General features: G+C 40.0%; 1 protein-coding gene and 2 pseudogenes across 1 annotated transcript; all 3 read right to left on the minus strand.

The window, feature by feature from the left end:
- Positions 1 to 1,711: 1,711 nt before the first annotated feature.
- LOC105302699 lies at positions 1,712 to 2,166 on the minus strand (annotated as a pseudogene).
- A 4,456-nt stretch (positions 2,167 to 6,622) lies between these two features.
- LOC111729729 lies at positions 6,623 to 6,743 on the minus strand (annotated as a pseudogene).
- Positions 6,744 to 8,791: 2,048 nt separating this feature from the next.
- Positions 8,792 to 10,790, minus strand: RPS26 (ribosomal protein S26). Its single transcript, XM_011375701.2, has 4 exons — positions 10,550 to 10,790; positions 10,110 to 10,287; positions 9,329 to 9,459; positions 8,792 to 8,986 (listed from the first exon to the last, which is right to left on the minus strand). Exons 1-4 carry the CDS (start codon positions 10,550 to 10,552, stop codon positions 8,951 to 8,953), a joined length of 348 nt encoding a protein of 115 aa, XP_011374003.1. The 5' UTR covers positions 10,553 to 10,790; the 3' UTR covers positions 8,792 to 8,950.
- Positions 10,791 to 14,294: the final 3,504 nt, after the last annotated feature.

Genomic DNA, 14,294 nt, shown 5'->3' on the forward strand with positions numbered 1-14,294 from the left:
TGCTATAGGATTTCATTTATGTAAAATTCTAAAAAATGCAAATTAATCTATAGTGACAAAAAGTAGATTAGTGGTTGCCTGGGGAGGGGCTGGGAGTGACAGGATGGCGGGATTACAAAGGAGCAAGTGGCAACTTTAAAAGTGACCTGTATGTTCAATATCTTGAGTACGGTGATGGTACAGTATGGGTATATACATATGTCAAAACTTTTTATTGTATATTTTAAAAAGCTACTATTTATTGTATATCAATTACCCTCAATAAAGCTATTTTTAAAGTTGAGTTTTTAAGACATGCAAAGCTGAGGACTGGGCCAGAAATAATAATTGCCAACATTTGTGATGTTATATTACTTGGCAGGTTCTATGCAAAATCCCTTGCATATATTATTTCATTTAATTCTCAAAACAGTCCTCCTGTGAAGTGTAACTATTTCCATTTTTAAATGAAGTTATGGAGGTTTAGAGAGAGCAAGTGACTTGCCTAAAGTCACAAGGCTACTGCATAGCAGAAGGATTCAGATTCACATCTGTCTGATTCCAAAACTCAGCTATAACTGCTGCACTATACTGCCGCCTATGGTCACCCACAGGTAATAAAACCGATGAGGCTCGGGTTCCTGCCCAGAACATCATCTTTTTAATTTTTGTATTATTTTTTATATTTTATTTATTTATTTTTTTTAGGTGAGGCAACCCTCGGTTGGCCTCACAGAGTGCAAGGAACTTGTCAGCTTACAATCCCTTATTTTTTTATTTTTTACACCTACAGCACCTGGTCTTCCTAGATGATCTCCCATCCAAGTACTAACCAGGCCCACATTTTTTATTTTTTAAAATTTATTTTTCAATTATAGTTGCAATATTATATTAGTTTCAGGTGTACAACATAGCGATTAGACATTTATATAATTTACCAAGTGCTAACTCCAATAAATCTAGTAACCATCCGATGCTCTACATAGTTTTTACAATATTATTGACTATATTCCTTATGCTATACTTTATATCCCTGTGACCATTTTGTAACTGCTAATTTATAATTCTTAATCTCTTTCACCTTTTTCACACAACCCTCCAACCCCTCTCCCAATTGGCATCCACCAGTTTGTTTTCTGTATCTATGAATTTGTTTCTTTTTATTTTGTGTTTTAGATTCCACATATAAGTGAAATCATAAAGTATTTTTCTTTTTCTGTCTGACTTTTTTCACTTGGCATAAAACCCTCTGGTAGCAAACACTTTCACCATCACCTCTAGGTCCATCCATGTTATTACAAATGGTAAGATTTCATAGTTTTTTTATGATCGAGTAATATTCCATTGTATGTATATACTACATCTTCTTTATCCAATCATCCATCAATGGACACTTAGGTTGCTTCCATATCTTTGCTATTGTAAATAATGCTGCAATGAACACAAGGGTACATATGTCTTTTTGAATGAGTGTTTTTGTTTTCTTCAGGTAAATACTCAGAAGTGGAATTGCTGAATCATATGGTAGTTCTACTTCTTTTTAAGTAGGCAAAGAACTTAAACTAACCTTTGTTTCAAATTTCATTCTCAGGCTTCTTCACCTTAATTAGCTGCAAAAAATGATCTGTGTATAAGCAAAAACTGAAAAGAGTGGCAGCATCCAAAGGCTTGTGCTTAAAAATACTAGAGATCGAGATTTTATCAGATCCATGAACAAAAAATTAAAAAGCAGTCATAATATAAAATTGCTGCTCCAAGTAACTTCTTCAAATTTTACTTCCTTCAGAAGTCGACTCAATTTAGTTTGCTGATTCTTAGAAGCCTTATTAAAATTTTCCACAAAATCTGGAACTTCATCATTGTTATCCTCTCTGGTAGCAAGTGGTGCTTTTCCATCCACAGATCTTTTGGGCAGAGCTTCAGCCAGTCTCCTTCAACTAGACTGTCTGCACCAAGCTGGTTTAAGATGCTGGGTAGCATTTCTGTCAGCTGCTTTGCATCTGCATGTCCTGTGATAGTGAAAGTGTTTGCTACCAGAGATGCGTGAACTTTAGGGTTGTTACAGTGGATCACTGTTCCTTGGTCTGTGAACATATTCACCTCTTCAATACTAGAGATATTGTTTATCCCTAACTTCTTTAAGGAGAACTAAAGTTTTTCATCATCCGCTGTAGCTGTTCTGTGAACCACCTTCTGTCTGCGAGAAGTTCCTTTCCCGCCAATGGGTATTCGTGCCTGCAGTTTTGAGAATTTTTCCTGGTTCATGAGTTTCTTTCATCTTATTGAAGAGGAAATGGAGCTGAGCGAGGGACTAATGTTGGCACTCGGGGTTTCAGGTGGACCAGCTGAGAATAAGCATACATACGCAGGGACGCAAGACGGCAGGTCTATATTGTTTTCCATAGTGGCTGCACTGATTTATAATCCCACCAAAAGTGCAAGAGGGTTCCCTTTCTTTTACATCCTCATCAACATTTGCTCTTTGTTGATTTAATGATGATAACCATTCGGACAGAAGTGAGGTGACATTTCATTGTGGTAGTATGACATCATCTTTAACCTAAATTTCACTCAGGTTACCTGGATCAGGGTAGATTGTGCAGTGCTTTAGACTAGAGAAAGGGATGTATCCTTGGAACTTCTCTTTGGGGAATGGGAAAATGGGAGGGGGACTCTGCCTCCACTCCAATTTCTCTCCTCATCTCCTAGCGCTCCCACCTCCATCCCAGTGCTTTTGGGCCTCTCTCACCTTGCTGACTTCCCAGATACCCCCATATTTCAGCAATGTTGAGTTCGACTGACCTGAGGCAAGAAAGCAGAGAACTCACCTGAGGCAAGAAAGCAGAGGAGGAGCTGTGAAATCTAGGTTCCCGGACCTATATAGACAGGTGAGCTGGGTCTCTAGGCTCCACTGCACCCTTGGCTTATGAGTGATATCTGCCAATTCTCACTGCACCGCTGCCCTTATTCCTGCTCATGTGCAGTGCAGTCACTACGGAAGCCCAGGACTCCAGGTCACCCTTCATCTCCCAAACTTTAATTCCCATGCAGCCCTTTCTGACTCTGTTTTACACTCTTCTCCATTTCCTGAAATCCTTTCGTGGCCTTCTGGAATTCAGAGTTTATCAACAGTAAAAACTCCCAACTTTTACCTTCCCATGTGCTCTAAAGAAAACCTGGCTCTCCCCAAATGCTTTACCGGTAACTGAAACCCCTCTATTTTCAATTTTAAACATCCCACTCTCTGACTCCATACTTTTTTTACCAGCTCTACTGTCCTAACCCTAACCAGAACTTGAACCTACTGATCATATCCCCTGTCCATTGGACCTTACCCTCTCCACTTCCTATCTTTCCTCCTTATCCTTAATTTCCATGGTCGGCCATTATAATCACTCCCTTGAGTATACTTTCAATTCCTTTGCCCCCTCTCACCTCATTTGGCCAACCTGCAACTCCAGTTAAATCCCAGTCTCTATCCATTTTGAGTCTGTACTTGTAAAACTGAATAGTACTTCATCATGCCAACTGGTCTCTTTAAATTCTTGCCCTCTAACCTACAGTGCTGCCAGGCAATCGCACTACACCAGCCTGCACTCTCTAGCCTCTCATGTTCCACTCTCCCAGACGCCTGTTCCATTCTCTTTTTTCTTCAAACCTCCAACTCCCACTCTCTGTCTCATTCTCAGCTGATGACCTTGCCTCCTATTTCCCTGAGAAATAGAAGTAGCAAACAACCTACTTGCTTTTGGACTATATATTCCATCTTCTCTCCTGTTATTGTAGATAAACTGTCCATGCTCCTATCCAAGGCCAACCTCTCCACCTGTGCCCTGGACTCCATCCCTTTTTGTCTGTTCAAGGACATGGCTCTGTCTCCCACATTGATTTTTCTCTACATCATCAATTTTTCTTTATTTCTCTCAATTTTCCCATCTTCAAGCAAATATGCTGATATTTGTATCATTTTATAAAATCCTCTTGACCCCACTTCTTTCAGCCACTGCCCTATTCCCCTCCTTTTTTCAGCAAAACGTGAAAAAGATGTCTCCAAAGTTTTCTTCCCATTCTCTTTTTACAATTAGTATCATATTTAGTGATATGTTAAAGACATCTCATTCTCTTTTGAACCCACTCTGATCATGCTTTTGCCCCTGCCATTCTACTGAAATTTCTCAAAATCACTAACTCCATATTGCTAAAGCCGGTAGTCACTTCTCAATCCTTATTTGACCTATTAGCAGCAGTTGGCACAGTTGATCACTTGCTTTTCCTTGCAACATTTTCTCACTTGAATTCTAGGACACTCAAGATGCTGTTAAAAGTCAGATTCTCAGATTCTATCCCAAGCACTTTGAATAAATTTTTGGAGGTTTGGCTTAGGACTCTTTTTATTCTAATGGTTGAGGTGATTCCTATTCATGCAAAGAAAAAAAAAAATAACTCATTAATCATCGACTTTTCCATAAGCTGAGCTTACTTATCTGCAAATATTGAGCACCTGCTGTATGTCAGGCACTATAACTGACCATCTAGACACTGTCCCTGACCTCATGAGCTTACAGCTCAGGAGACATTTCCCAGGGACATTTGTGGGATGACTTTTGATGATAAAAATCATTTTGGTGATTAAAAAAAAGTGATAAACCTTTTTTTAAAAAAATTTAAAAGCCACATAGTTTTTTGAAACATTACCTTCTATTTATAGCAAGTTATGTTTTCCATCTAGAATACTGACATAATTTTTTTATAATACATGTAGAAATGTCGATTTAAAGAAAATGACAGTATAGATATGACAAAACTACCAAAAGAGGTACACAAATGCCTGAAGTTTGAGAAATACTCGTCTAACATTTCAGAGATATCTCTGACATAATAAAAAGAATAGCTAATATTTATTGTGAACTAAGTCAGATCATGTCATTGTTCTGCTCAACTGTCCAATGGATTACCATCACACTTTTATTTTTGTAACAGCTTTATTGAGCTATAATTTTTATACTATGCAATTCACACTTAAAGTATACAAATTAGTGGTTTTTAGTATGTTCACAGAGCTGTGCAATTATCACCACAATCAATCTTAGGATATTTTCATTACCCCTGAAAGAAACCCCATACCATTTAACAATCACTTCCCTTTCCCCCAACCCTGTCCTCCCCATCCCTAGGCAACCACTCATCTACTCTCTATAGATTTGCCTATTTGGACATTTCATATAAGTGAAATCATATGTGGTGTTTTATGACTGGCTTCTTTCAGCATGTTTTCAAGGTTCATCAATGTTGTAGCATGTAGCAAAACTCCATTCTTTTTTTATGGCCAAATAATAGTCCATTGTATGGATATATCAGTTGATCTATTCACCAATTGTACATTTGAGGTTGTTTCTAGTTTTTGGCTATTATAATGTCACTATGAACATTCATGTACAAGTCTTTATTGGATATGTTTTCAGTTTTCTTTGGTATATACCTAGGAGTGGTATCTCTTTTTAACTTTTTGAAAAAATGTCAGTTTTCCAAAGCGACCGCACCATTTTATATATTCCCACCAGCTGTAGGAATATATAAAATGGTGCGGTCGCTTTGGAAAACTAACCACCACATCACCTGCACTTGTTGTTTTTATTATAGCCATCCTAGTGGATATGGTAGCTCATTATGTGCCATTACACTTCAAATGAAGTCCAGAGTCTTTACCAGGACCCACAAAGCCCCAGGTGACCCAGACTTGTCTTCTCTGTGTACCATGGGTACACAATCCCTTGTCTGCAATTGAAAACTCAAAACAGCTCTAAAAAGTTTTGCAACTCATATGGCAGCAAAATCTGACATGAAACTCATGTTAGGTCATTTATAGTCTTTATTTCTTCCACTTAACATGCCTATTCTTATATTTTGCTGCAGAAATAGAGTATTTAATCTTGAGTGCTGTTCCAGATCCCTTTGAGAATGTTGTAAATAGTATATGCTTTGTATTACTGTTCTAAAATTTAAAAAAGCAATTCCAAAGCAAATAAGCTTACAAGGCTTTCATATAAAGGATTGTAGACCTCAACCACTTTCTCCCTAGCTCACTAGTATTTAGCTGACACCTTCTTTTTTTTTTTTTTTTGTGACAAGCCAGGCATACTCTTGCCTCAGAGCTCTTGCACTTGATATTCCCTCTGCTCCTTCATGTTTAGATTTCTAAACAAATGTTATCAGCCTTACAGCCATAAGGCCACCTTATATAAAACTGCAGCCCTTCTCATGCCAGATCACCCCCTCACACTGCTCCCCCATTAAAATGTAAAGCTCTTGAGACCAGGGTCTTGGTCACTGCTAATGTCTTCAACATTTAGAAATATAGTAATAAACTTTTCTTGAATAAATGATTGTTTTATATCACTTAAACCTCACCAAAATACTATGAAATAGGAATGACCATCCTAAAGATTGGAAAATTGAAGACAAAGAGGTAACTCCCCCAAGGTCACACAGCTCCAAGAATCAGGTGAGATTTACGTCCCAATCAGCTGTTTATTGGTTTGTTTTGTTTTGTTTTTACTATTTTTTATTTACGTGAGGAAACCCTTGGTTGACCTCACAGATTTCAAGGACCTTGGTCAGCTTACAATCTCTTATTTTTTTTTTAAGCCTACAGCACCTGGTCTTCCTAGGTGGTCTCCCATCCAAATATACTAACCAGGCCCGACCCTGCTTAGCTTCCGAAATCAGACGGGATCTGGCTTGTTCAGGGTAGCATGGCTGTACTCTTTTTGGTTCTTAACCAGATGTCTAATGGGGGACTTGGGACTCTGACATGCAGTGCCAAGCACATGGGTACTTATTGAATAAATAAATCTAGATCCTAACCTGTTCATCTACTGGCTGTTTCCTTCGATGAGCCTATTAGCTTGTTAATGCATGTGAAGTGGACATACTCCTGTATCTAATGGTTACTGAAGGAATAAATAAGCTAAATGTGTGAACTAAAGAAGCAGGACATTAACCTAAATAGCAATAGTCAGTGAATAACTTCTTCCTTCTATATGCTAACTTAAGAAAAGATAGGCAAAGAAAAATTTAAAATCCAGGATTTGGGACTGAGGGAAAAGGTAGCCCAGAGGCTGAATGAATCCTGGCTACCACAATTGACTTGAAATCCAATAACCTCTTAGGTGTACATTGTACCAATGGCTGCAAGAGCCCAGAGGCCTCTACCTGGCTTGAATGTTCACACACTGAGTCTGGAGAACACATCAGAAATACAAGGGAGATGCTGAGACTGCAATTAACATTTCCCCTCTGAATAATATCCATTAAAACAAACAGGGTGGGAGGCGAGAGCTCTGAAACCCATTTTTTTGTGAACCACCACTGGAACTTCAGTCCACAACAGCTTTAGCAGAGCAGACTTAATTTTGCCATCCAAATACCTGGAGAACTTCAAGCTGACCTGTGGGCTACTTGACAGCATATGTGGCTTTCTTTTTTGGGGTAGGTGATGAGTGCCTACAGAGCAGGTAACTTTCCACAGGTGGAAACTGAATATCCTGATTACTCATCACACAAGATATAGTTTATTTATAACTGGTACTTTGTAGGCAGGTGGGATGGGGCTACCTTAGAGCCTAAAGTACATGGAAAGCCCTTTTTAAAATTATTTCTGGCACTAAAAAAATGACAATCAGTTTGGGATTATCTTCAAGTAGAAAAATTGCTAAAACAATTCTTAGTGTTAGGCTCTTCGGTATTAGGATCCCTGGAGATGGGATCATACTCGTACTTTGATTGCATAAATTAACTGGAGAGCCAGTTAAAACTTATCCTGAGAAAAGGAGAGGCTATGCCTATAATCCAAGAAAAATCTTGGAGCAGTTACATGGCCCTGATTTACTACTTGAATCTGGTTTTATTGAGCAAGCTGGGATTTGACACCACCAGGTTTAGCATTTTTATCTTGGACCTCATATTTTCAACCTAATGTTTACTCCTGGTGTAAAGGGTTTACAGTGTAGAGGAATGAAGAGGGACGCTGCTATAAGCTTCCCCAAAGGATGGAGACACTCTCGTCTAATGTTCCAACATTCAGGATTTGCTATAGCTGTTCCACCAGTGCATGCACTGGTATAACCATAATCAGCAGATTAAATCTGGTTTCAGTTAAAAGGTTCTCCAAGAGTGAAGAGGACCGCCTCTATGCTCTAAAATACTTCACCCTTTCCTGCTGTCATATTCATATGAATATAGACATTTAGAAAAATGTCTCAACACAATGTGTATTTTGATCAAAACTTCCAAGCTAATTTAGAAAACCTAACTAGCAAAGCGAGCCCTTATCAATCCATTCCCAAATGAATTTTAAAACATACATTCCCAATTGATCTTTGTAAATTCTAAATTCTAGAACCATTATCACACTGAAAATTTTATGAAATTAAGGATCTGGACACAGACCCCCTTAAAATCTATGTAAGTCACTATTAAAGTCTTTGTGTCCTCCACCAGGAATATGCACTCAGTCTAAGTCATTTCCTGATACATTCCTCATCTAATACTTTTTCCTTATCCTCCTAGTTCCTCTCCCCCTAGCCAGGTTAAACTATCACAGATGCCTAAGTCTCCTTTTCACCCACAAAGCTATGCAAACTGTGAAGGTGGAGGATACAAATACCCCACTCCCCAAAAAGCACACAGATAAGCTTTCTCCTCCATGAAAAAGACAATGGGCACTCCATACTTGAATACTTGGTAATAGCAATTATAATCCCTATGACATACACAACCTCTTCTTTATCTGGCAACAAACACACTCAATACATTATGTAAAGTATAATTTCCGCTTTATTTTTTTCCAGACAATAGTTCTTCAGAATTAGCTCCTTACTTCTGCTTTATTTTTTTCCAGACAATAGTTCAGAGTTAGCTCCTTACTTCTGCTTTATTTTTTTCCAGACAATAGTTCTTCAGAGTTAGCTCCTTACATGGGCTTTGGTGGAGGTCGTGGGGCAGCACCCTGAAAGACAAAGGAATGAAAGAATGAATTAAAAATCACCTACAAAAGACTCCCCCCTGCCCCAAATACCTGACCACTACCCTCCCAATACTAACAGCATATCTGAACCATAAATGCATGAAAAACTGGTAGATGTGGATGACGACCACACTACTCATCATTTCAAAACAAATTCAAACAACTCTTACAAGTGACTAAGAAAATGTTTTAGGTGTTGGCCCCACCTGCTTTATCATACTTAACTAATCTCACCAAAAACTTTAATTTGATAATCCTTGGGTCCTCAACTATCTTTTGTACACCACCCCTCTGGCTTCCATGTCTCCTTTTTAAGATACTTACTGCAGGTCTAAATCGGGGTGGGGGTGTTCTGTCCTTCCGGGCCTCACGAGAGCGATTCCTGACTACCTTGCTGTGAATGGCACAACTCACACAGTAATGTAGTTTCACATACAGCTTGGGAAGTACATATGCTAAGAAACAGAAAACAAATATATTAAATATTATATACCTACCTTGCACTATTCTTTCTTGTCCAGTCAAAAGTAAACTTAGTTAAATGTCTGCTAGGCATATCTACAAAATTTCACTCCCAAAGCAACCGTTCAGTTTGATACCTAAACACATCCACAGTTCCACAAAATGAGTACCATTCCCCTAACTCATCCTATCACCAAGGGGACCAAATCCACATCCTAGATAAACCAAGAATCCAGTTCCCTCAGCAGCTGCACCTGCCCTGATGCCTACTCTTGGACCTTCTTATCACCTAAGGAAGTCAATTTGTTTGAAGAAAAAAGAGAATACGATATTATATAGCTCCAAAGCCACTTTTGTCGACAATACTAGACAGCCTCCAACTTGAAACATTCTTCAAGATTTAGTGAGTACTTTTCCACGAGTACTCAAATGTTCAACAATTTAGAGAGACTGCTACAGTTACCATAGTACCATAAAAAGTCCCCTCTAACAAGACAAGGATCAAACAAAGCAGACACGTTCTCTTCCACCAATAATCTTAAAGGAACGTAGAAAAATATGGGACACTCCAATGCAGTCTGCGGGGGTTGGGGGTAGGTATTAGGATGCATGCACAGATAGATCACGCCAGAAGCTTACTCACCGTCGAAGACACTCGCTTCGGAAATATCCCTCACAGCTGCGGCCTCTACAATGTTTCGGATGACGAACTTCTTAATGGCCTTGTCCTTGGGCACGCATCGGGCGCAGTTGGTGCAGCGAATAGGCTGCACATGGCCCCGGCCCTTTTTGGCACGACCATTGTTCCTTCTTTTTTTGGTCTGCACGAAGACCAAGATTTTGTTACGAAGGATGAGCAAGTTACCCAGCCTTAGCCCTCTGCCGGCTCCATTCCACACGGGCAGCCCCCAGAAAGGGGCCAGTCAGATCTCCATTCCCTCCGCAAATCTCTCCAAGCCCGGAACAAACATAAATTCTGTCCATTCCTCCACCATGGTCCGGGCTCTCAAACCCCCGACAACCCCTAATCTGCTCCTCTCAACCTCCACCCGGAACCCACTCTCACCACGAGACAGAACTCACCATTCTGGAAGCGAGGAACCGAAAGAGAGGGCGGCGCTCTGCCCAGCTCTCTTATATAGCGCGAGATTCCTACGCTTACATTGGACTAATCCTTAGTTGATGAAAGCCAAGAATGGCAACCCACTTTACTCAAATTTTACTTATAATTCAGCAATTCTGCTGAAATCTAGGACAGTTAGACGTTTCTCGAGTTTTCTTATTCGTGGCACATTGTGACCATGGGACTACTTTATCGGAATGGCGGAAGAAAATTAGAGTTATACGTTTCCCAGCAGGCACCGCGACACCCTATTCCGGACGTGATTCTGGGCGTTATAATTATGCGGTTTTTGCGACGCTAGGCGCGGGTTTTCCGGCGCAAGACCACAAATCGCGCTCCCAATTAGAGGCCAGAGGGGAAGAGATGCAGAGTGGGAGTTGTAGTGCGAAGCTGGCCGGCCCTTGGCCGCAAGCGGTTAGACAGAGAGTGGCGCTACGCCACGGGGGGCCGCTCTCAGTTCATTTCTCTGACAGTCCTACTTGGTGTAGGATTCAGAAACCGGGGACGTGAGGAAAAACAAAACATTTCGTTAATACCTCCTTTCAGAATGGAGAAAAACCGACAATGAGGGGCCATGGGCAAGTGCATTGGTGTTGGGGCTATTTCTCATTCGTGTTTTTATACCTAGATACTGGTAGCACAGTGCCAGGCACTGTAGAAGTCTATAAGGTAGGTACCATTATTATCCTCACTTTACAGATTGAAAAACTGAAGTGTACTGTAGAGAGGTTAAAACTGAGGTTGCTCAAAATCACAGAGCTATTAAGAGGTATTCTGGATCCACTATACTATGCAAACAAACAAATGGAGGTATAGCTTGGACCAGTGACTTAATTTTGACTCAGACCCACTGTAGAAATATGTTTTACATGGTACTCAATACATACGCAAACACAAACACACAACGAACACAAACTTCATGAAACAATAATTACCCTTATGACATAAGGTGCACTGGTATGTCCAGTTTTCTATTTTATTTTAATAAATGCTTATCAAGCTCCACTGATTTCACCAATCGTTGATGAGTCTGGCCCCCGACTGAAACATAATTTATTTACAAGCTCTGTTTATCTCTGAAGCGCCTTCAGAAAGTCTTTAGCCTTGAGCATGAGTGGCTATCTGTGGGAAGCCAACCACCTAGTCATCTCAAAAACTGAAGAAACTAGGATGTCAAGAGGACCTTCCAGCACTCAAAACCAAGATGGTACAGATGGAGGCCAACTGTTGGTTCACTCATGAGTCATTCTGGAGTCTGATACGCCAGATTAATTTTCCCTCTAACAACCCATCATGATTTCTCTTAACCTCTAACCTACTTTATTGGGGTTAAAATTTATTTCCTAACTTTTGTTTTGGTTGCTTCAAAACAATTGTATTCATGATTTCTTTAGATTTTGAATTTGTTGGTTTCAATGGGGAATGGAAAATGATAGACTCTAGATGGAAGTGTCTCCAATTTTTACTTCAATATAGTCTCATGAAAAGAGAAGGCAGATATTGCCGTATGGAATGGCAGTGAAATAGAACAAAAATCAGAGTGAAAGGGACAGAAAAAGTCAATATGTATTTATTTAAGACAGAACCAAGTCAATGTGCCTAAATTGACTTTTTTGGGGATTTTTATAGTCTGAGGGTTTCACTGGCTGCATTCCCTGGCACAGACTTTCAAGCCACACACCCCTGGGTTCGAATCTGGGTTGTCACTTTTTGATGGATGAGTCTTAGACTAGTTATTCTCTCGTGGGCTTTTATTTCTTCACTAGTAATGGTGATCATTCCTTTGTAGGTTGTTTCTACAATTAAACGAATACTTGGCACAGTGCTTAGCATTTATGAGTGTTTGAGAAGTGGTAGACCCTGTTATTATCTTCATGTTATTGTAACTTTTGTCTCCCTGAGCATATAATGTATTTCGCACATAGTAGGGACTCAACGAATGTTTGCTAAATCTCTGCTTTGGATGGATAGGCAAGTTGGGCTTTCTCTTATCTTTCAGGCACTTATGCTGGGGAAATCTCTACTTCTCATTCTTGGTTAAAAATTCTTCTTTTCTTCTGTAGCAACAACTTGAGTATTCTTGTTTGGTTTTCTCTCAATCTTAGACTTGTTCACCTTCAAAATGTTTATTAGTACAAATGTTGCAAGGAGGATTCCCTCCCTCCCAGTAGAAAAGCAAGGCAAAGGAAATCTGTAAAAACAACCAGGGGTGTTAAATTACTCATGTTTATTTATAACAGACCTTCAGCCAGTACAGTACAAAACTTACAGTAGTATATCTCCGTTACACAAATATTTACTTACAATATATTACATATACAAAATGCTTTGCAGTAAGTCTTAAAAGCTAGTTTAACTCCCCTTGAGAAGGAGAAAAACTCTTTAAAAAAACGGGGAGGGGAAACCAGAGGAAGAGGAAGAGATGAAGGGACAAGGTCCAAGGAGACACGAAGCTTAGGCTAACAAATGAAACCCTGGGAGAGAGAGCAGAGGTGGTATTGCACTTGCTTCTGTGTTTTATTTTTTCTTTTTGTTTTTCATAACTTCTGATTAAAAATATATATAATATATATATTATTTACACAAGGAAAGAAGCTGCCAGAAGTATTATAAAGTCCCATCTGCAGCTTGGACAGTGACACGAAAAAACAAAGGTCTGGAAAAGAGCCTACTTAGAAATTTTTTTGTATGGTGTTGATTTTGAATATCAATATAAAAGGAAAACACCTCTTTTCTCCATGTGGGTTTCAATTTTTTTTTTTCTTTTTCTTTTCTTTTTTTTTTTTTTTATGCAAAAGGAGTTGGGAGAGAGAGCATGAGAGTTTTTGAGGTTCTGGAGCTGAAAGGCCCTAGAAAGTAGGATTTCGTACCTAAGACCCTGGTTAAAGTGCAGTGATGGTCTGGAGAGAAACAGAGTGCCCTTCTCTCCCCTCCTTAGCACCTGGTCTTGCCCTTTCAGTCGCTGCTCTCATGGGCTCAAGGTATAGCCTCAGAGCATAGTCCTTCATGTTCCAGGAGGTTACAGGTGCCAAAGCTGACTAGGGGAAGGGATGGGGGCACCCTAAGGCTCTACTGCCCCAGAAGGGACTAGTCCTTATGAGGTGTCACCAAATACACAGCAGACGCAGAAGAGGTGGTAGGGGGTAGGTCTAACATAACAGGAAGGGGCTCGATAACCAGAACAGTTGAGGAGAACCCCAGATATTAATCTCAGCTCTGCAGCCATCCTGAAACAAGAAGCTAGATCTACCAGGTGGTGGTGAGAAAACTCTCCCCTTCTCTAGAGATGCTCTCCTCCCAGATAACTCCCCCATCCTCTGCCCTTGGCAGCATCTGTTTATTGCTACATTGTCAAGGAGGAACAATCAACAACAATGCCCCTCCCAGACAACCTGGTTCTCTTGGGGAGATCACGTCATGGGGGAGAAAAAGGAGGAAGAAGAGAAGTTTTTTTAGGGTCTCCCTTCCCATAAGAGGGCAAGGTAGACTCTTCTTAGAGCCCTTAAAAGCCCCAATCCCAGGGTCTGTTCCTTAGCCAACCCTTTACCATCCCCCTAAATTATCCCTGATAGGGAGTGAGAAAAGTAGGAGGCAAAAGAGCCAATAAGGAAAGGACATGTGGAAAGAAGGATGGAAGGGATAAGGAGAGAGAGAGAAGGACCAAGTGTTGCAACTTGTGAGGTGTTGTGTTTGGTTTTTTAGTTT

Source organism: Pteropus vampyrus, unplaced genomic scaffold (genome assembly GCF_000151845.1).
Source record: "Pteropus vampyrus isolate Shadow unplaced genomic scaffold, Pvam_2.0 Scaffold276, whole genome shotgun sequence".
NCBI classification, from domain to species: Eukaryota; Metazoa; Chordata; class Mammalia; order Chiroptera; family Pteropodidae; genus Pteropus; species Pteropus vampyrus.